This window comes from Neomonachus schauinslandi, chromosome 8 (genome assembly GCF_002201575.2).
Source record: "Neomonachus schauinslandi chromosome 8, ASM220157v2, whole genome shotgun sequence".
In the NCBI taxonomy this organism is placed as follows: Eukaryota; Metazoa; Chordata; class Mammalia; order Carnivora; family Phocidae; genus Neomonachus; species Neomonachus schauinslandi.
The window spans coordinates 10,127,217-10,150,534 of record NC_058410.1 but is presented as its reverse complement, the minus strand read 5'-3'; the positions used below and the strand labels follow the sequence as shown (position 1 = coordinate 10,150,534).

The 23,318-nt window shown below is 45.6% G+C and overlaps 1 protein-coding gene across 4 annotated transcripts in view; it reads left to right on the top strand.

Annotated features, from left to right (window-relative positions):
• ZDHHC14 (zinc finger DHHC-type palmitoyltransferase 14) overlaps positions 1-23,318 on the top strand; it is a 261,878-nt gene that overhangs the window by 152,510 nt on the left and 86,050 nt on the right. For all 4 annotated transcript variants that reach the window (XM_021693294.1, XM_021693293.1, XM_021693291.1 and 1 more), the window contains one exon: positions 1,974-2,134. In XM_021693294.1, coding sequence (XP_021548969.1) covers positions 1,974-2,134 — 161 coding nt within the window. The remainder of the gene's footprint in view (positions 1-1,973; positions 2,135-23,318) is intronic.

The window sequence follows — 23,318 nt, the reverse complement described above, 5'->3', positions numbered from 1 at the left end:
ATTCAACTTGAAGCTTTTCACACTTTTTAGGAAAACTGGCAGCCCATTAAAGGGTATTAATTATGTTAGTATTTGCCAGAAAACACTCGAGGAAAGCAATGATTTTTTTTTTTTTAATGCAGAGCAAAATCAGTTGGATTAAAAAAGTCCTTTCCATAGTTTAACTGAATACTTTCACAAAGCAGATGTCTTTAGGTTAGACAGTCTTATATTCCCTTTTTCCACAGCAAGTTCTTTATGTCTACTGGCTCTCTTTGCCAAATTTGCTTTCCTACAAGAAACTCTGAGAATGTTCATAAAGTCTCTAAGCGTCTGGGAGTTTGGGCAGGGTCATAATGATGCAGGAATGACAATGAACAGTTTTTCATGATTTCCCATGAGTCCCATGAAGGGAAGTCACAACTGACAACCCAGCGAGTAAAGTGTGATATGATATCGGTGATGGTTGTTTTGTTCTGTTTTTGCAGGTGTGGGAGCGATGAAAGAGATGTTAGGTCATATATTTTTGTCTCTCTAAATCAGCTGATGCTCCTGGAGACCACAGGCCTAGTCATGTTGGGGGTCACTCCTCCACCTTCTTAACGTTGTTGGAAATTCTCTGGGTTCCTTCAGAACAGAGAATTCAGGAGAGGCCTTTGGTCTTCAGGTCACTGTAACCATCCCACAGAGACCTGTCCAATTCACCAGGCCTCTAGAAGACCAGATGGTCTCACAGGCCTGGTGCTGGTCTCAGCAAAGGGGATCATGCCCTGTGGTCCTCGAAACCTGGACTCTTGCCAAGATCCCCTTGCTTGATAGTGACCTCACCACCTCCCCTGCAAACCCTGCACAGGAATGGGGTTCTGGTCCCTAACATGCTCAGGATGGAGCCCCCTGCTCACCTCCTTGTCTTGAGCAGATCTTTCCTCTCCTCTTTCTTTCGTCTTGAGTATCTGCACGAGTATCACCCGATGGGGTGGACCATCTAGGAGGTGGTTTCCATTTCAGCTATGACAATTCTGTGATTCCACATTGTGTTCCTTGATGCCCACTTTGTGACTGACCGTGGCGACAACAAACTGACCATGGTCATTGCAGATCCCACCCCCACTCAGCTCCAGGCATCGAGCTAGTTCTCACTCTGCTTCTCGCCGCCTGCATGGAATCAAGGGTCCATGACTGTGGGCCAGGGTGCGGTGCTTGAAGCTGCCCCAGAGCCCAACTGGTATAGACGTTAGTCCCCCTGACTCATCCCGGTCCTCGCGCATGCCAGCTCCCAGGACTGAAGGACAGGGAGGAGGTTTCATAGAATTGAGTTGGGCCATGTTCTTCAGCTGGTAGCTCACATGCCTTCTGGAAAGCAGAAGTGTATTATACCCCAGCTGCCTAAATTCCTTTAAGCCTCTTCAGACAGGCTTGCAAGTTCATTTCCATAGCTCATTAACCTCTTTTGGATAGAGTAGCTCCAAAAGATTGAAAAATGGTTTCTTGCCTTTGAAGGGTGAATTTGCGGTTCTCAGCTTTTTTATGCCATGAAGGTATTCGATTCAGGAAGGAGAGGCTGGGTCTGGTTAAGATGGCTCGAAGCTGGTGTCTTCTTTTATTATGCAGTTCCAGGGAAGGGCGGGAAGATCACACAGATTGACGAGCTGCATTGACTGCAGAGGGTCCAAGCTCTGCACGTCCTATGTTGATTGCAGAGCACGGTGATTGTCATTTGCCTGCCACTGTCTTTCCCGAGGAGCACCGTGGGAGCAGAGGGCCTGGGTTATTGAGGCTGGGAAGGGAGGGTTCAGTTGTCCTCAAGAGAGAACTGCAGTCCTCCCCAAATGTAAATGCTTAACATAGATGAATTTTTAATGGAAATCAATTTTGCTCCTCCAACAAGGCTTTTGGCTTCTTGGAAAATATAGACCGTTCACTGTTGATTACTGACATTATATTTCCTTTTCTCCCCCTCTCCCCGCACCCCCCTCATTCCAACCTGTTGGCAGCTGTCCGTACCTAGCAGTGAAAATCACCCCCGCCATCCCCGTGGTTGGTGGCATCCTCTTCTTCTTTGTGATGGGGACCCTGCTGCGCACCAGCTTCAGTGACCCGGGAGTCCTTCCGAGAGCCACGCCCGATGAAGCCGCCGACCTGGAGAGACAAATAGGTAACCCCGAAGGGCTGCCCTTCCCCTCGGGTCCCTTCCCACGGGGGCTTGGCCGCCGTGTGGGAGGCGGACCAAGGTGCCCATGCAGGAGGGGCAGGCAGGGCGCTGGACAGTGATGCGTAACCCGGGAGGCGTCCGGGAAGTCCTCGTTCCCTCGGCGGCAGGACGGCCTGAGTAGGAGGTGGGATGTGAAGTGGTTGGAGGTAAGGCCAAGGGCCAGTGGTGCCATCAAACAGAGGTGCCGCCATCACCACGCTCTGGGTCCTGATGTTTCTTTGAAACCCAAGCCCATCTGAGAAGTAGTCTCTGTCCTGAAAGACCCATCGCTGTAGGCGGCTGCTCTCTGTTCCCTTTATAATCATCATACTTACTGCTGGTTTCCATGCCAGAAACCTGGGGAGGTTACATCTTCCCCTGCTGTCTCGTTTATCCAGCCTAGGACCCAGAAACTTCCTTTATTGAGGCAACAAAGATATATATTCGTGATATATATGGAGATGAATAGCTTTCGTTTTTCTTAGATATTGGAACCCTGTACTGAAATGTAAAAAGTTTACAGCGACCCATTTTAAACATATTAGAACAAATCCTAATCCCTCACAGGGCAAACTTGAAAAGTTCTATTTTTAGTTAAAAAGAGAGCTTTTTCTTGCTCTTGAAAGTTTGCACTTGTGAACATGTAGCCTTGCAGTGACATGATGATGATCTGACAAGCGTGGCAGAGGGCTTGTGGTGACTCCGTGTGAACGTAAAGCTTAGCTGTTCTGCCTACTCCGTGGGCTTCTCTTCCCAGCCTCACTCAGCCAAAAGGCCCCCGCTTTCTGGTGTCACGAGATAGGAGTGTGGGTCTTGAAAGGAAGCATGTGCTGTGGGCTGCCATCCCCAGGTACCAAAGCATGGCTGTGTCCTCTGGGCATCTGCCTCCATCCTTCGTCCCGGCCATGCAGGAGGGGAGCAGTAAAGGAGTCCATGATGGGAGTGTATGGTGGTGGTCTGCTGGCCGCAGCCTTCTTGTGTCCTGAGGCAGGCAGGCAGAGGAAGGAAGAATCAGCAGTGGAGAGACAGTCTGTCTTGTATCTAGTGCATCTTGGGATTTCAAGACATTAATTATATGTTAATTCATAATTTAAAGCCTTACATTTATAACATGTGAATCATTTGTAAAGGCCATCCAGGGCTATCACTGAATTGATCATACCCAAGCAAGTTTGGGAAGAAGACTTTATTATTACATCCATTTTGCAAATAAGGAAACAGAGCCCCAAAGAGGTTAAATGGGAGAAAGTGGCAGAGCCAGAGCCCTGAACCCGGGTCTCCTGGGTCTCAGCCTTTATTCTTTCCAGGGTGTCATGTCATGGGGAAGACACAGGCCCAGTTTCCTTCAGAAACAGAACTGGGCCTGTGGAAACTTCATAGCCTCTACCCACATCACCTTAGCACACAGCTTGAAAATCTTCTACTCAAGTGGTACGTAGAGAACCCAGCTCTTTACACTGGCTTTGAAGCATTTTCCTGCTGTGATCCTATTTTCTATCCCACCTCTTGGTTAGTGCAAGGAGCATCTGCAAAATCAGCAAGATTAGGAACCGGGGATGATAAAGAGTGCCATTGGAATTCTCTATTATAAATGCAAATTCTAAGAGGTACAGAGTGTCTGTTCATCCTTGTTAATATTGAGGAAGTTGAGTGATCCACTAAAGTGGTTTGTTTTTTTTTTTTTTGGCTTTGAGTTGATAACCTAAGAGTGGTTTTTTCAACATGAGTATTTTTAAAACTGGCTCTGCCCCATGCCCCCAGAGACTCAGAATCTGTGAAAGTACTAGATGGGGTAAAGGATGAAACCAAATCTTGTTTCAAATGAGGGAGAGTAGAGGGTCTTTAGAGATGGGACAGCATGGCAGACGTGAGTTGCTGTACACATCCCTTCCCCAAGAGGCAACAAGAAAACTGGACAAAGTAGTCACAATCATTTCATGGCTCTAGAATTCAACTGTACTGCGGGGCAGTTATTCATGAAAATCTAGTGGACTTTGGGTAAGAATAGTGGGTGTCTATGACAGTCTCACTTGGGGCTGCTCCAATGTCCACCTGAATTCCAGAGGTGAGGCAGTTCTACCTGGACAGAGCAGACTCTGAAAACCAGCAGCTTATCTGTCTGAGGGGCTAATTTGCTTTGGAGTGAAGTATGGGAAAAAATCAGCAACTGAAACTTTCCCCTTAAGAAACTAGAAAAAGGGCAAACTAAACTCAAAGCAAGCCATAGTAAGACCATATTAACAAGAGTGGAGGGATGCCTGGGTGGCTCAAGTCAGTTAAGTATTGGCCTTCGGCTCAGATCATGATCCCCAGGGTCCTGGGATTGAGCCCCTTGTCAGTCCTCAGTTGGGCTCCTTGCTGAGCGGGGAGCCTGCTTCTCCCTCTACCTGCTGCCCCCGCCCCCCCCCCATTTGTGGGCTCTCTGTCTCTCTCTGACAAATAAATAAATAAAATCTTTAAAAGAAAAAAAAAAAGATGAGAGTGGAAATCAATGAAATAGAATACAGAAAACAACAGAGAAAATCAGTGAGACCCAAAGTTAGTTCTTTTAGAAGATTAACAAAATTGACAAATCTTTATATTATTTGCCACCCCTTCCAAAAAAAGACACAGAGAATATACAAATTACCAAAATCAGGAATGAAAGCAGAGGCATCACCATTGACCCTAAGGTATTAAAAGGATTTTAACTTTATGCCACAAATTAGACAACTTAGATGAATGGACAAATTCTTAGCAGGCCACAGTTACCAAAGAATGACTCAAAAAGAAATAGGAAAGCTGAAGAAACCCATAACAAATAAAGAAATCGGCTGTCCATATGTAGAAAGATGAATTTGAATCCTTACCTCACACCATACACACAATTTAATTCTAAATGGATTATAGACCTCAATTTAAGAGCTAAAACTCTAAAACTTCTAAAGAGAGCGTAGAGAAAATTTTCATGACCTTGGGTTAGGCAAAGAGTTCTCACATAGGAGTGCCTGGGTGGCTCAGTCAGTTAAGGGGCCGACTCTTGATTTCAGCTCAGACCATGATCTCAGGGTCCTGGAATTGAGCCCTGCTGGACTCTGTGCTCTGCACAGAATCAGCTTGAGTATTCTCTCTCTCTCCTTTTCCCTCTGCCCCTCCCCCTCCACTCATGCTTACACACACTCTCTCTCTAAAATAAATAAATCTTAAAAAAAAAAAAGAGTTCTTATATAGACACCAAATGCATGATCTGTAGAAAGAAAAAGATAATAAATTGGAGTTTATCAAATTAAAAACTTCTGTGCTTCAAAAGATACCATTTAGAAAACAGAAAGATAAGCCACAGACTGGGAAAAAGTATTTGCACATCATATATCTGATAAAAGTATCTTGTACTTGTATCTAGAATATATTAAGATCTCTTACAACTCAATAATAAGACAAACAACCCAATTATAAATGAGTAAAGGATTTGAACAGACATTTTTCCAAAGAAGATATATGAATGGCCAATGAACACATGAAAAGACGGAAATGCAAATCAAAACCACAATGACGTACCACTTCACACCCACTAGAATGGCTCTAATCCAAAAGACTGACAATAACAAATATTGGTGAAGATATGGAGAAATTGGAACCCTCATGCATTACTGGTGGTGATGTAGAATGGTGCAACCACTTTGGAAAGCACCTCCCCAAAATTCCTCAAGAAGCTAAGCATAGATTACCATATAACCCAGCAAGTCTGTTTCTAGGTATATATCCAAGAGAAATGAAAACCTATGTCTCTGATGTGCATTATACTTAATACCCCCAAACTGGAAACAACCCAAATGTCCATCAGTGGGCAAACTGATAAACAACACATGGTACATCCACACGGTGGAATACCATTAAGTGATAAAAAGGAGCCCAGTGTTGACACATGCTATAACATGGATAAATGGTAAAAACACACTAAGCGAAAGAAGCCAGATCAGAAGGCTACCTATTGTGTAGTTCCATGTGTATGAAATGTCCAGAAAGGGCAAATCTGTAGAGACAGAAAGCAGACAAGTGATTGCCTGGGGTGGGGGCAGGAGTGAGGGTCGCCGCACTTGGACGGGAGAAAACTTGCTGGAATGGTGAAAAGGGTCTAAGAGTGGATTGGGGTGCTGGTGGCAGAACCCAGTACATTTCTTAAAGGTCATGTTATTGCATACCTCCAGAGGATACTGCTAGGTTTGTAAGTTACAGCACAATAAACTGTCCAAAAAAGAGAAGAGGAAAGGGAGAGGAGGAAGATGGAGCAGAAGAGGAAGAAGGGCCCACTCGTCTCTAGTTGTATGGCGTTAGGCTGGTTTTAAAATGGGAATAATGACACATACCCTATAAGGTTCTTCTCAGGATCAGCTCAGTAAACAGTTGGGGTTTTTGTTTTTGTGTTTTTAAAAAGAAAAATTCTTCTTTTCCCACCCAGTTCTCTCCTCGCCTTCCACATACATAGATTATCATAAAAGAATTCTCCACCTGCCACGTGATAGGAATAAATGGCAGAGCTGGTCTAATTCTTTATTAGGATTGCTCCCCTGTATTGCTTGGCTGTGGAGAATACGATTATGTTTCAATGAAATCTTAGCACATTTATTTTGTGCTCTCTGACTGAAGACAGAAAAATGAAAATTAGATTTGGAAACTTCTTATTATTAGTTATTAATTCTAATTATCTGTAGGAGGTCTCTCCTTATAGAAGTCCATGGTAGGCACTTGAAACCAGCCATCTGAGTAACTGAGTGAAGCTGTGCCAAGGGTGGGACCAGCTTGCCTGTCCTCGGACTTCTGGAGGGGAGTAGGTGGTGAGGAGGAGGAGGAGGCTCCGTGTCTCAGAGTCTGTTACAGTCTCTTGAAATGCCTTACCCTTCTTTTTTTCTGAAAGACCTTTCCTGGTTCGTTACATTGCAGCTAAAAAAGACATCCAAGAATGGCAGTTGGGGTGTAGGGAGGTCTCGCTGGGGTCAGTGGAGTCCTGCTTGAAAATGTGACAACTTGGAAAACTCCGTTTTTTCAGTTCACTCAGGGATGATAAGACACTAAGCAACTGCTTTGGGGCTAGAAAGCAATGATGAGCCAGTGCATTATAAATCACAGGATCAAAGCATTTCAAGTAGGGATAGACCTTTCCAGGAATCACGATGGGGGAAAGCGGCAGGTCTGCCTCTCTGCTTTCCATTATGTGTATTGTCTCTTTCCACCCCTCAACTGTCCAGAGGACCCCAGGAGAGGGAGTCCAGGAGGAGCCGAAATGGGAACTCAGCTTGTCGGGCTCCCAAAGCGAGACTGGTTACTTAGGAAACTCTCTCCCTGTGTCACGGTAACCCTGACACCACAGAGTTCTTAGGCACGACACCAAAGGCAGGATCCATAAAAGAAAAAATGATAAATTGATCAAAGATCAAATGGTTGCTTGGTGAGGGTGGAATCAGATCAAAGGAAGCAGGGTGGTCTTCAAAAAACTCTGCGGCAGGGACAGAATCTGAAGAATTATTGCTTCACTCTGCACCTTTTACTAGGCAATTAGAGTAGGTGGGACACGGTGGCCACGCGAGTCTCCCTTTTCTCTCTGCCTCCTTCTGTCTCTGTCTCCCTCTGTCTCTTTCTCCCTCTCCTTTCCTCTCTTCCTCTTCCGTCTCCTCCTCTCTCCCTTCCTCCTCCTCTTTCTTATCCTCCTCCTCTCCCTCCCCGGCCTTCTCCCCCTCCTCCTCTCCTCCCCCCACTTCCCTCCTCCCTCCTTCTCTTCCTCTTTTTCTCGTTCATTCCCTACCCCCCACTCTTTTGGTCAGACTCTCATCAACAACTTTTCTTGAAGTACCCAGGACCAATCACCATTTCTAAGATGAAAGTTTATCTTTCATTATTTCCCAAATTAGTCCTTGAACTGGACATCCTCTAGATGAGATGTTTAGGAAGCAGGGCAGTTTCCTGAACCTGAGGAAACACTGGCCGACCAGCCTGGTTTGTGCACCATCCCGCATAGCGTGATTTCCTGGGAAGAGTTCCATGGGAACAGGATGTTTTCATCCACCAACTTGACTTGCTGGAGTTTTTTTCCCTAGAGACATCTTAATTCTGTGTTTAAGAGTAAAAACATTTTAATTGGAATTTTGACAACACTGATGGATTTTTGTTGAAGAAAATACTTTCTGAGAATACTCTAAGCCAATTGAAGACCTTAATCAATGTTCTCTATTATAGAGCTACACTATTTTCAATTTTCTCCCATTTCTGTTTTCGTTTTACTAAAATTATCTTAATTGGAGTAATTTTTTTCTGCATAAAATTTATAACTAAGAGTTTTTTTCGATCAGGTTTTTTGTTTATTTGTTTGTTTTTACATCATGGAAGTTGCTATTAGGAATTTTCTTACAGAACTATGACTTCTACTAAGATAGATTTCCCTGGTGATTTACTTTTTTGAAGTCAATACTGGTTTCTTTTTGTGTTGGTTATTTCTACTGGTAATATTCACCATAAAATTGCTTTAAAATATGATGGTTTCCTTTATTTTTGGCCTCAGGATGCATCTGCTGTCTGTGATGGATCTGTGGTTAAAACTTCCTGACACTTGGAGTCACTTTGGGTAATGCACACTAGATGCCCACAGTGTAGAAAGTCCAGAAATAAAAGGGGCAGGATCATTGGAGGTTAATTTGATTGGCTTTTGCCAGTTTTCTTTGCAGGAGGCGGTTTTTTCTGCCCCTTTCCCCCAGATCCTGTTTGCATCTCCCTGCTCACCTCCGAAATCACCCCCGTGTATCCTCTGTGTAATTGTTATCTGCCATGGATATTTCGGCTTTTCGTTAACACTCGGCTAGGCCCAGGAACTCTGTTCGGACTTGAACTACACCTGCCTGCGTGGAACTCCTTCTGCCTCAGCCATCCTCTCTCCCCTGCTGCTTGCTTCCTGCCCCGTTCGTTTCCTGTTTTACTCACGGGAAAGCCAGGGCTCAGAAAGGAAAGTGATTGGCCAGAGGTCACTTGGCCAGAGCTGGGAATGCAGGCCCATCTGCCATCACCCCCATGTGCTTTTAACCACTGCCCACCACCTCGTTGCCCTGGGGAGCGGGCCCCGAGCAAGAGATTTCTGGTCTTACTGGAGCAGGTAGCACTTGCCATTTCCCCTAAGTTATTTTCTCTCCCCCAGACTGTCAACATCATCTAGCTTTCCCATCCCGTTGGCTGACTCTTCCGTCACCCGTGGCCTAGAAATAAAGAGCCGTGTCCAGCACATCGTGTCTACAGGGCCTGCTTCTCAAATCCTGGGCCCAGTTCGGTGGAGAGAGTAGAACTGCAGGGGAATCCACATGCTCTAATGCCCCTCTTGAAACTGCCTGCAGATCCAGGGGCCTTTTGTCCACTGGGACTCTGGCTGATGTCCCTTGATGCTCGTGAATGAGTTAAGGGGAGTGGAGAGCAGCGTGTCCCACCATGTCTGAAATACAGTCTGGAAGAGACAAGGCATTTAAAGAAAATGGCATCTGAGGACTAAAACAAAAAGTAGATTCCTTGTTTGAGGGAAAATGCTAGAATCATCTAGTGTGTACGGATGCCAGGGAAGGGTAGGCAGTGATTCTCCCACACCAACGCAGGGTGGCAACTCAGAATGTCAAAATTCCTGAGTGTCTCTTTAAAAAAAAAAAAAATCCAGCCTGGGAGAGCTGGGAACCAGATGTCACAATTCAAAATTGTGGTATTTGGGGAAATACCACAAGATTTTGAAGGCTCTAGTTCTGAGGGAAGGAAGGAGCTGGAGATTTTTGTTTTTCCGAAGGATTTGGGAGGTTGGGTGTTTTTCATCCAGGATGTTCGTTGAAGCCTATATTATTTCTTCTTCCTGTAGAAATGTGAACTTGTGGAATGTACCATGTGTTGGACCTGAAGCCAGTTTCGGATGTAAATGCATTCGCTTGTTTGTGAGGTTAGGACAATTTTCTGTGATGGTTGGAGTGGAGAATTATAATGACAGAGTAAAGCACCCAGCAATTCCCCTCCTCTGGGGGTGCACTTTAGAGAACTGCCTTCACTGTCCTCCAGATGGGTGACCAGTGGTATTTTCCTCCTTTTTACGGGAAGAGAAACTGAGTGCTATGTCACTGTCTGAGATCACACTTTCTTGTCCCCGCTGCCGAATCTCAATTCCTAAATCCACATAGGTATTTTGGTGACCTCTGTACTTCCCATCCTGAAGCCGCTGGATGTCTCTTTTAATATAATAAGTCTTAATAAGTTGAAGGTTTGACTTACGTAAGTGTACATATGTACAGATTTGGAATCTCTTCTAGAGAATTAATGAGAGAATTAACCCTCCCTGAAAGCAAAGGTATCACTTCATTGCAGATGAGGGGAAATGACTCTATCTCTCTCACCACATGAATGTCACATTCTTTAGAGTCTGTTAAATCAGCAAAATGATGGCACAGAGCAATATTGACATGCTTTGCCAGAAGGAAGGAAGGAAGGGAGGGAGGGAGGGAGGAAGGAAGGAAGGTAGGAAGGTAGGAAGGAAGGAAAAGAAGAAACATACTGTAATTACAATCTGTTCTCATATACAAGGCTGTGAAAGGGGGGGAGGATAATGAACGAACCAGGGTGAGGAACAGGTCAACTGCGAGACAGCGGAGGAAGCCAGAAGCCATAAGGAGGGGAAGGAAAGGCTCAAGTGGCACCAAAGGGGTGGAAAAATTGGGACCACCTGGCTTAAGAACATGACCAGAGGAAAGAACAAGGGTCTGGCATGTGTTCGTGGAAATTAGAGACCCGCCCTTCCCCAGCCAGGGGCACTGAGATGCACAGATCCCTTCAGTGAAAGAGCTTGGGGAACCCACCTCCCAGATTTCAAGTAGGCTGGTCCTCAGCAATGCTCTGAGTCATAGAACATTCCAGCTTAAAGGGACCTCAGCAATGATGGAGATCATCCTGGACATCTTCAGTTTGCAGACAAGTAAACTGGGCCTCAGAGAGAGACAGGTGCAAATACCTATCGATTGGCTTTTTTGCTTCTGAAACCCATCCCTAAATCCTTGCTACACAAAAGCGGTCCATGGAGGAGCAACATCAACATCTCCTGGGAGCTTTTTAGAAATGCAGAAAGTCAGGCCCCACTCCACGTGCTGACTCCGAATCTGCATTTTTAACAAGACCCTTGAAAGCCAAGAAGCACAGCCCTGATGCCTCTCACTCTCACCCGGGGACCGGAGACCAGCCTGTGCCGATCCTCTCCACCAGTCAGCATTTGCTTCCTCTCCTGATAAGCTCCCAGGACTGTCAGGATTTCAGGATTTTGGCTAACTACAAATTCATTTACTTTGAGCGTTTGGTGTGGTAGCCTCCTTGCAGTGCCTGTGAGTGACATCTTTTCCCTTATTATTACTTATGAATGATAACTGTATGATAAATATCTTACCTTTTGATAGCGCTTTACAGACTCCAAAGTCTCTATATGTTTTTATTATCAGTGAAGTGTATGGTTATGAGCCCAAGCTGAGCCTGCATCCCAGCTCTTCCACTAGCTATGTGACCCTGAGAAGGGTTTTAGCTTCTCTGAGCCTTGATTTTAGTGCATATAAAATAGACCCACTGAGTGCAAAGATCCATTCCAGTGTTATCATCCTATGAGTCTAGAAATAAATCCTTCCTCCTCCTTGGCTTGACCATGAACATCCAGGAACCTGAATATTCTAGAAGGTTATTTAGCCTGTTCAACTACTTAAACAAGAAGAAGGACATATTCTGGGAATAATTTTAGAACGCAAAGCTGCACGCACACCCGCGTAAATTCAACAAGTAAACTGTAGGTGCCTCGAAGTAAGAGATAAATGACTCATTGGAATATTACTATCATTATTCCTTAAACTGGCGTCCTTGAGAGGATAAAGGAAAATGATGGAACAATGGCTCTTCCGAATGAGGGAATGAGTCAGTCAGTCAATAGGTTTTAGGGGGAAGTCAAAGGTAAGGCACTTCATCCAAGAATGGGCAGGGCGTGTTTGGCAAAACAGGCTCCAGACCAGCAAGGCGGCCTCGCTGGTGAGTGTGCAGGGCGTGAGGAGGAGGGGAGTACGAGAATGGCTTTTCAGGAAAGAAATCCCGCTGGAGGAGGTTAATCAGAAGAGTGGGCAGGCTCTTTGTGCCTGGAAGTGGGAGGCGTTTTCTTATTGCAAGTGTAGAGTAGCATGAAAGGCAGCCCAGGAATAAAAGGAAACAAAGCAGCCAGTGAGGAGAGAGGAAATGGACCAGGGCGAGGGGGCGGGCGGAGGCCCGTCTGGGAGGAACTTGAGGCTGAGCAGGTGCAGGGTCAGCAAAGGATTACGGCCCCGCTGGGCAGGAGAGAAGACTTAGAGAACGTGCTATGGTCAAAGAAGCCATAGGCGCTCCCTGAAGTTTTCCTGGGAAGAGCTTTTCTCTTTTTTTTCTTCTTTTCTTCTTCTTCCTCTTTTTTTTTTTTAACAGTCTAGGGAGCCATCCCACATTCTGCTTCATAAAGTATCTGTATGTTTTGAGTGTTTTGTGGCTGGAGTCTACACTAGGGATCCGACTTAACCGAGAGCCACTTGCTAAATAACCTACTCTTAGTGTCTCTGCTTATCCCTCATCTGGCCTGGACACCCCTGTGTCATTTATATGCTTGCATGCTCTGTGATATCAATGGGGTTTGCGATTCAATGAAACTTTGCCGCAATTATCACCTTCTGAAACTTTGTTATAATCAAACCAACTCACTGTTGGCTTTCCAAGTGACCTTTCTCCCTCCTCCTTTAGAATCTAATGCTGTAGAGTAGGGATTAACAGTTTTGGGGGTGGCGCATGTGTGCTCTATCTCCCTTCCCTTCTGTGCCTGGGAAAACTCAAGACTAAGTAAGCTATGGGAGGTAGATGAACTGTGATTTTGTGTTTCTGGTAGACATTTGCTGTGTTGTCCAGAATTCGAGGTAGGCATGAGGACTCACTTGCTGCCAGCACTCAGAGGGTAGAAGGCATATGGTGGGACAATGGGGGCCCCTCTAAGTGAGGGCTCTTCCTGCCATCATGTTCAGTAAGGGAAAAATTCCTCACATTTTTTCATTTATCCAAATTTACCTTCCTAGGTCCCCAAAAGAAAAATCTAATTTACAGAAGTGGACAGAAGTGAAGGCCATTTATTTGGAGGCTGTAGATTAACACTGTCTAGGAGAAAACAAGTGCGAGTGGATGAGTGTCATATTACATACCATCAAAATTTGGAGTGCACTCTTTAAAAAATCTCTTTATTTTCTTCTAAGGATGGAAACTTGAAATCCAAGGGTCCTTGAGTGAGTGATGGATGGGTTGCTCCTTATGCTCAAGAGAAAGCAATAGAGTAGAAGTGGACTAAAGCTCTCCATGGCTCTCACACAGCTAAAAGTAACACACTTGGAGCAATGCGGAGTAGCACAGGGGTGCCTGGGTCACTCAGTTGGTGATGCGTCTGACTCTTGATTTCAGCTCAGGTCATGATCTCAGGATCGTGAGATTGAGCCCCATGTTTGGCTCCGTGCTCAGCTCAGAGTCTGCTTGAGATTTTCTCCCTCTCCATCTCTGCCTCCCCTACTCTAAAATAAATCAATACAATCTTTAAAAAAAATACGGAGCAGCCCATCCAATAGAAATATAATACAAGCCAAATGTGTAATTGTAAATTTTCCATTAGTGACATTTAAAAAAATGAAAAGGAACAGGTAAAGTTAATTTTAATAATACATTTGCTTTAACCCAGTGTATCCAAAATATTATCATTTCAACGTGTATTCAATATTAAAAAGTACTAATGAAATATTTTACATTCCTTTTTTTTTTTTTAAGATTTTATTTATTTATTTGAGAGAGAGAATGAGAGAGAGCACGAGAGGGAAGAGGGTCAGAGGGAGAAGCAGACTCCCCGCTGAGCAGGGAGCCCGATGCGGGACTCAATCCAGGGACTCCAGGATCATGACCTGAGCCGAAGGCAGTCGCTTAACCAACTGAGCCACCCAGGCGCCCCTTTACATTCCTTTTTTAAAAAAATTTTTGGTATTGAATCTTTCCGGCGTTACTTTGTATTCACAGCACATTCAGTGTGGACTACTCACATGCAGTGTGGACTGCTCACATTCAGTGTGGACTGCTCACATGCAGTGTGGACTACTGACATGCAGTGTGGACTGCTCACATGCAGTGTGGACTACTCACATGCAGTGTGGACTGCTCACACTCCAAGTACTCACACATGTCTAGTGGCTAGCATATTGGGCAGCACAGATTTAAAGGACATAGAACTGGACCTAAATAGTTGTTAGAATCTCTCAGAGTTAATTGGGATTGTTTATCTTGCTTCAGATCGCTTCAGAGAAAAGCTTGGGAGAATGGCTTTTAACTTCATCATTTCTTTGAAGAACCTCATACATTCATTCATTTTTCACATATTCAACATATACTTGAGTGCTTACTCAGTATGAGGCACTACAGTAATGCAAATTATACTCTTAGCAGAGTTATTTTTGTTTCTATCAAGGTAATTGTAAAGTTGTAAATGACGAAATCATCTGGAATACCTAAACAGAATCATTTTTGTTTTTAATGACATTAGTGTTTTTAATATGGTCAGATTCTGTGCTACTGAGGAGGCCACTGGCTCTTACACCTGCACATACACTAGAATCACCTGGAGGTTCTGTTCAGACAGATGGCGGGGGCCCCCCTCTAGAGTGTCCGAGTCAGGGGGCTGGGGCGAGCCTGCTACCTTGCATGACGCAGACTTGCCTTCCTGTGCGTCATGGGACAAGTTTGCCTTTCACCTCCTGTCAAAAGATTGCTGATGCTTGAACCAGCGGGAGCTGCCGTCCGTCCCCCACAATGTGGGATTGCCCTCCTCATGTACATCTGTCCAGGGTTCCTCCAGAGCCAGAAATCCTAGCAGGAGGACACATGGGGCATCTGTTTTACAAGATGTAGGTCTTCGACACTCCCTCCACTCGGGTATGATGGGTCCGTTTGGGAGGCCGAGAGCTGACCGGGCCAGGTGTCAGTGAGGCAGGGACTTTCTGACTGGATCTGGCAACCATGAGATGGTTGATGACATGGTTCATCTAGAATTTTGCAAACACCCAGAGGAAAGGCCCGCTCAGAATGGTGGCCTCTGATCCTTAGTGAGTTTCTTTTTCAGCTCGTGTCACTTTTCCGTGGTTCAGGCCCACCTTACTGAACTTGGAATGTTGTCTGCATGTCGTCTGGAAGGACAGCACATCCTCTTGCCAAGTCAGAGAGCTTTTATCTAATTATTATTACAGATTCCACCCAAAGGGTGTGCAGTTCTCTGTAGGAGACTGGAATTCTAGGCTTTTCAAGCCAGCAAGGGAAGTGTGGGCATTTGGGATGGGGCCGCCGCCTGTTCTCCACTCTGCACAGAGAGGTTTATTAAGTGTGACAAGGGTGCCTTTCCTTGACTTCCTCACCTTGGGCAGGAGTGGGTCAGGGTCTTGGTCACTGTGCGCTACAGAAGCCCCACCCAGTTACCGGCACTCCACTGGAGTGCCGGTGGGAAGGATGGTCTTTTCTTCCCACTCCTTATTTAGTTATCATCTTGGCAGGAAAGACCTGTGGCAGACTAGGAAACAGTGGCCAGGCATTCTGTTTACCTGTGCCTTAAACAACTCAACATCAATTTTATTTATTTAGAGAGAGAGCACTAGTCAGGGGGTGAAGGGGCAGAGGGAGAGGGAATGGGAGAATCTGAAGCAGGCTCCATGCTCAGTGTGGAGCCAGATGGGGGCTTGATCTCACGACCCTGAGATCATGACCTGAGCCGAAATCAAGAGTCAGATACTTAACCCACTGAGCCACCCAGGTGCCCCTCGACATCCATTTCAGATCACTGATGCACCTTCCTCACTGCCACTTCCATTCTAGAAAAAAGACATGTTTTCTCTTAGATTTGGATGACGAGGTTTTGCTGTCTTCTATGATATTAATCCCATGGATACCAACCAAAAGGTCAAGTTCTTAGAGAAGAACACAGATATGAAACCAGTCACGAACAGATGGCCTGTGTAATTGTGTTTGATGTTGTCGGGGGGTAGGGGGGGCTCTCTGACTCCCCCAGCCCCTCCTGTGGTGGGACAAACTTGGACTTGGTGACTAGACTTCTATGTTTTTCTCTCAACCAGCACAGGATGTTTCAAACATTTATGTGGCTATTTTTCATCTTGTGATGACATACCCCAGACATTTGATGAAAAATATTCCTGGCTTGCTGTTTAGTTAGAAAATTAATCATTATCAATTAATCAATCTATTTTAAGCACAGCACTGTCTTAAGTACTGTGGAAGAATCAGAAGAAATTGTTGGCTGGCAGGCACCAGTGAAACCACTGAAGCGGTTTTTTTTTCTTTTTTTAACAACAGAAATTTATTTTTTCACAGTTCTGGAGGCTGTGAAGCCCAAGATCTAGGTGTTACCAGGTTTAGTTTCTCCTGAGGCGTCTCACCTTGGCTTGCGAAAAGCCAAGAAGGCTGTTGTTGTTGTTGTTGTTGTTGTTGTTGTTAAACAGGAACATCAACACTGACCCAGGGTTGACGGTCTTTGCACTATGGACATTTTGGGGCCAGAGAATTCTTTGTGGGGTGGGGGTGGGGGATGTCCTGTGTTCGCAAGATGCTTAGCAGCATCCCGCCCCTTAACCCTCTAGATGCCACTCCCCATGTTTAGCACCCCCTACCCCAATCAAATTGTCTCCTGACAGTGCCAAGTGTCCCCGGGGGAGTGGCAAAAGTCACCCCGGGTTGAGAACCCCAGATGTAACGTAACCTGAATTTGGGAGTACGGAGGAAACAACGAGCCGAGGAGAGAATCAAGAGAGATTTTCTGGGGAAAACAAATCTGAGCTGGATTTCAGAAGACAGGAGGACATGAATTGACTGAGGAGATGGTGGGGTGAGGGGCAGAGAGTAGAAGGGAGGTGTTCTTTCAGAAACGAATGACGGGAAAGGGAAATAGAGGGACCCGAACTACATTTCTTTGACTGGCCTGGGTGGTATACACAGAGTAAGGAGTAATAAATAATGGATTTATTTAGCAGCAGGTAATCCCTGCTCAGGCCAGAGAGCAGCCGCAGGGAAGACTGAGGATGGCCAACAGGTGTCTAGCACAGATTGTTTTCATGTGTGCCACATGCTAATTCACTTCTCCCAGTAGAAGTACTTCTCAGGTGCTGTGATTATTTTACCATTTTGCAGCTGGAGAAACTGAGGCTTGAAGGGGACCAGTAACTTCCCAAAGTCTCTCAGCTAGCAAATAGCAGAGCCACGAGTTAAGCCCCGCCTGGTGGCTGAGCCCACACACGTACCCACTGGGCGGGGGGCATGGGTTCCTTGAGGCGGAGCCAGGTGATGGCATTCTCCTCACCACTGGGCAGGGGTGGGTCTGGAATCCAGGGGGTCAAGTAAGGTTTGAAAGGAATAAAAACATTTGCCCTCATTTGTGAAAACATCAGGAATTTGTATGAAGAGTCAAAGAGGTTCTCCGATTTCAAAGGAAAGCTGAAGAGGTGAAAGATGAAGAGTCCTAAGCAAAGAGGTCAGTTCCTTCGGCCCTAAGGATAGGGACAGTGGGTGCCAGGCTGCTAATGGGCTTTGAGCAGGAGGTGACAGCTGAGGCCTTCGGGCAGGCCTGGGCTTGGCAGAAGGTGTTGAGAGGAGAAGGTTGCCCCGGAGGGAGAACGGGCCAAGGGTGGGCCCAGGTGGGTTCCAGGTGAGCTGAAGCCAGCAAGAGGTGGTGGGGTGGGGGAGCCAAAAGGAAAATTGAGGGGTGGGAAGCTTGAATTAGAGAGGAGGCTGGTTTGTGTCAGGGAACTGGGTGCAGAGGGATTGCTGCATGAGAGACGTGAAGCCGAGCTGCATGGAAAGGCCTGGAGGCAGGCGGCCAGGACCTTGACGTTGCCACTCACCGCCGTGATCTGGGCTGACTGCTTGGCCCTCCGGCCTCGGGGTCCCCTTCTCTGGACCAGGGATGGTATAATACTGCCTGTCCTGCAGGTGAGGGGGAGAGCTGAATGCGGTGCTGTACGTGTGGGGCCCTAGTAGAGCTCCGTGCGCACTGTAGCCGTGACGGAAATTTCTCCAGAGGTGATCGAGGAGGTTTTGGAGAGGGAGAAGATGGAGCCAGACATTCTCGGGAAGGCTGTGGCAGGTACAGAGACAAGGGGTGAGGGTTGGAGGGTGGCCCTGGGAGAGAAGTGTGGGTCTCTTAGAACTCACAGGGGCTGCTCTGATAAGAGACAGAGAAACTTGATTTTTGCCACGTTGGGATTTTAGTCTCAATGCATCATCCAATATGTGAGGGTCTTTATATAAATGGACAGAAATTGTGTGGTCAGGGCTGAAGAGTGGATTTTCACATTTGATGGAGCTGTGCAGTTAGATGTGTGTCCAGTATTGTGCTAGGTTGAAGACTGAGCAAAAAGCAAAATTTTATTCCAGGGGCAGGGCTTTGGTGGTTCTTATTTGTGAAGTTAGCTCTAAAAATAACTTCAGCATCAAGATACTTAAAGGGTTTATGGTACACCTCTTGTGAGCGGAACCCATCTCTGCAGACTTCCTAATTTCATTCCCATACCACTGAGAAAAGCAAGAACAACAGTTGGGTCTGAGAGCAAATAGACTAGACAAGAAATGAAGGATCCACACCAGCGTGAGGGCTCATGCTGTGCACATCCAGACAGAGTACTGGGACTGGCCCTTCCCACCGCCACCCTAATAAATAACGTATAGAGATTTTCCATTAATTTCCAATGGGTGTTTTTGACCACTTAAACCAGCACCATATCATAGAAATATACTGCGGGCTACAAATGCAAGCATGTCATTCTCTGGTAGCCACTGTATACTAGTAAAAAGAAACAGTGAAATTGATTTTAATAATATTTTTATTTCACCCAGTTCTTCAGAGTATTCTCATTTGAACAGGTAAGCAATACTTAGAGATATTTTATATTCTCCTTTTTGTACTAAATCTTTCCAATCTAGTGTGTATTTTACACTCGCAAAACATCCCAATTCAGACAAGCCACACTTGGAGCGCTCAGGAGTCACAGGTGGTGATGGCCGCCATGTTGGACAGCAGGGTCTAAAACTCCCAAGTGCAATGCCACTATTCCAGAAAAAGACTGGTTGGTGACATCTACGTCACTCTCGTTCCCATAAGACTGCTGCGTGGTGTGCACGAATGCAAGTTTGTGGTTCATTTTGCGCCTTGGCTGGTTTGCATTACCAGAGGGAAACTGTTTAGGAACCATCCATCACCCAGAGAGCCCCAGATGGGCCATTTAGTGACAAGAGCGGCCCATCCAGAGGGCTCTCACATCCAGCCGTTACCAATTCCAGAGGAAAACAAAACTAATAACTTCGGTGCTAAAATGGAATCCAAGTTTGTGGGAAGGAGGAATTTCTGATAAAAGAAAAGCAACAGCCCATCAATAAGGGAAGATTGGATTCAGGCTAAAGCAATGGAAGACTCAGAATTGTGTTTTTGGTTTTATTTCTTCTGTCTAAGATCCTCATTTCAGGTCTTTATGATTCCATTTTTCCACTTGACAGTGCACAGGGTGGTTCTAGGGAGTCATTACTAAAATAAAAATGATTGGTCTGGCATTTTGCAAAAATCACCAAGTGAACTTTGGGGGTATAAAACAACATCGCAGAGTTCCAGTAATATGGAATGGGGATTTCTCTTCCTTGCTGGAGGTTCCTTTTCTTTCCTGGCCAAAAATATACCAGAGTGAAAACATCTGGAAATGTGACCTTTGGGGAGGGCCGCCCAGCTCCCGGTCCCCAGACGCTGGCTTTCTCCTCCAACTCTTTGATAGAAATGCAAGTGGGCACTTCTGATTCTAGTCATACTTCAGAATCATTACAGCCCCCAAACACACAAACAGTGTGATGATGGAGAGGTTTTTCAGGCTTCCCACGAAGCTCTCCCGATATAAAAGCAGTTAACAACTGCTATTCTGTGATGATGAATGGTTGTAGGTTTTCTTTCATCAATATTTTAATAACTATTTGCATATTTTGGCAATTATGGACACAGAGAGTCTGATGGCGATTACAGAAGCAGATTGCAGAGGTGATTCACCGGACACAGGTGGCCAGCAGAGGTAGTGTCATCTCTCTGTGACCGGCGGGTTCCAGCCCAGGCACCTGGCTGCCTGGCAGCCTTCTGAAGCAGGTGTCCCCATAGCTGTCCATGCGGGGCGGCTGACTTGGCCGCAGCTGGCCGCCCTCCATGCTGATGCTCTTTTCCCCAAGATAGCTCAGCTCCCCCGCGAGTGCCATGAAAAACCCCGCTCCAGAATCAGCCCCTTGCCTCTTTCTGTAGGTATGATTGGCCATTAAATGCAGAGCTGCTTTGGCAGCCGCTCTGTGCCCATGCTGGTGGCAGGAATCTGACAAAGTAGGATTTGACAGAACCTGTAGAATCTGACAAACCCCTCTGCCACCGTAGAAGGAACCTTTCTCTGGAAGGAAAATGGTGTTCATGTTTCATGGTCACATCCTAATTTCTCAGTAAAGTACTCCTTAAACCATTTATTTCACTGTTTTGTCTTTCCTCGTCTCAAGCTCCAGGGTGCCGTGAATATTATTTTGTAGTAGACCAGTTATAAATGTTTTGCCCTCCGAAGAGTCTGGAAGAAAAGCTTTCAGAGACCTGGAATTGGTAGAAGGAGCATGAGGAGCTGTCTTTCCACTTTGTATCAAGTTTTAGAAATTAATGTGAGAGCCAAAATAACAAAATGATGGAAGAAATCCAATATAAGAGGAAATTGAAATAGGTACCCACTTCATAGAGCTTTGAGGAGCAAAATTTAAACCTAACTTGAAAAATAAACATGAAGATGTTCATTGCAGAATTATTTATAATAGTGTAAAAAAATTGGGGTGCCTGGGTGGCTCAGTCGGTTAAGCGTCTGCCTTCGGCTCAGGTCATGATCCCGGGGTCCTGAGATCGAGCCCCGAGTCAGGCTCCCCGCTGAGCAGGAGAGCCCCGCTTCTCCCTCTCCCTCTGCTGCTCCCCCTGCTTGTGCTTGTTCTCTCTCTCTCTCATAAACAAATAAAATCTTTAAAAAAAATAACGTAAAAAATTAGGAGCAATTTAAATGTACAATAGTAGAAAATGGATAAATGAACAATTGTATACTTCTGTAATTACTGTTAGCAAGGAAGTCATGAAAATGCTAATTTCAAAAATATTTAATGACTGGGGCACCTGGGTGGCTTAGGGTCCTGAGATTGAGCCCCATGACCAGCTCCCGGCTCAGCAGGCGGTCTGTTTGAGGTCCTCTCCCTCTGCCCCTCCCCCTGCTCATGCTCTTGTTCTCTCTCTCTCTAAAATAAAAACATATATAAAATATTTAATAACTTACAAAAATGATCTTGATACATCAAATGAAAATATGCAAAATGTAAAAATGTATATAAATGATGATCTTAATATATGCATAACCATAGAAAAATGGGAAGAAACATAAAGAGATTTTTCTTTGTGGTTAGACTGACAAGTGATTTTACTTTTTCCCTTTGTATATTCTGATCTTCCACATTCTCTGTGATTATCATGTATTATCTTTATAATCAGAAAAAAGCACTAAGTATCATTACATAAACTCTAATAGGTATCCTCACAACATTCATTAAGCCAGACTGCTTGCTAGTTGCCTGGACGTGGCAAATCTCTCTCTTGGGGCTTCCTGTCCTCGCCTGGATAATGGGATCCAGTGATCTTGCCTGCCTCCCAGAAGTGTGATGAGGAGCCCATGCATTAACCTGCAGAAACTGAAAGCAGCCAACTATTTATACAAGCAAGATGTAGAGCACTGTGTTGGCTCCTGTGTCTCATTGTAAATCTGCTAGAACACAAGAAGTAAGAAATTGAACAAGCTCAGAGGAGGAAAAAAAAAGAAGAAGACATTGAACAAGCTCTAATGACATGTTTAGAATCGAAGCCCCTAAGAAACTAAAACTGAAAAATGGATACATAGCAGGGAGACGTTGTGGGGGAGCCTGGTGCTCAGAGCTCGGATGTGTTAGCTGGCCCCATGCAAGGACTGTCCTTTAGAGGACTCCGCTTCAGCATCGTGACTGAGAGCGGCCCTTGCAGCTTCCCCTGGGATCTGGTACTTACTATGCTTTGCTCAGGACAATACGCCTGTGACTGGGAGAAACGTGCCTTAGATGGATGGGGCGGGCAGGCTCACAGAGCAGAAGGCTTTAGTGTCCGAGTTTTCATCCAGGACCAACTGAGTAGCAGCAGGTGCCAAGGGGTAGCCTAGGCCAAGGGTTTCCATTGTCCATGCAGATTAGAGTTCCCATGGAGGTTTTAAAATTTTACATGATACTATTTTTTTTTACCATATGTATATTACTTTTTAAAAAAAAGATTTTATTTGTCAGAGACAGAGAGAGTGCACATGCTGGGGGAGCAGCAGGGGGAGAGGGAGAAGTAGACTCCCAGCCAAGCAGGGAGCCCAACACAGGGCTCGATCTCAGGACCCCGGGATCATGACCTTAGCCAAAGGCAGACGCTTCACCGACTGAGCCCCCCAGACGTCCCTGTGTATTACTTTTTGATCATAAAACGTATTTACACACATGTCAGAGACTTCTGGAGATTCTGATCCAGCAGTTGGGGTCCCCACTAGACACGTGCATTGCTTAAAGTCCCAAATGTGAGACCCACTATCCTACACTAGGATAACTGTGGGGGATGCAGAGGACACAGCAGCTGCCCTCACTTTGTCATCGAAGGGACACAAGCTGTGCGCACGTGCCTGGCACAGAGCAGATGCTCCGTGACATTGCTCTTGGATGGTTGAGTTGAAGGTGAAAGTTAAACATGGAACATAGAGAGATTCTTGGAGTCTTACTTTTTTTCTCTTAGTACCTGAGGCTTCTGCGGGGTTAAGTGAGAAACACGGGTGTTTATAATACATCAGACAAAACCGTTTTGCTTCCTCAGCTCAGAGAACTGCTTGCAGGGAAGGGTCAGGAGGTTCAGTGTGAGGAGGCTGCGCAGCTGCAAGTGAGGCACTCAAGCCTGAAGTGGGCCGCTGAGCCCCACAGGAAGAGCCTGTGAGTCCATGATGACCCTGAG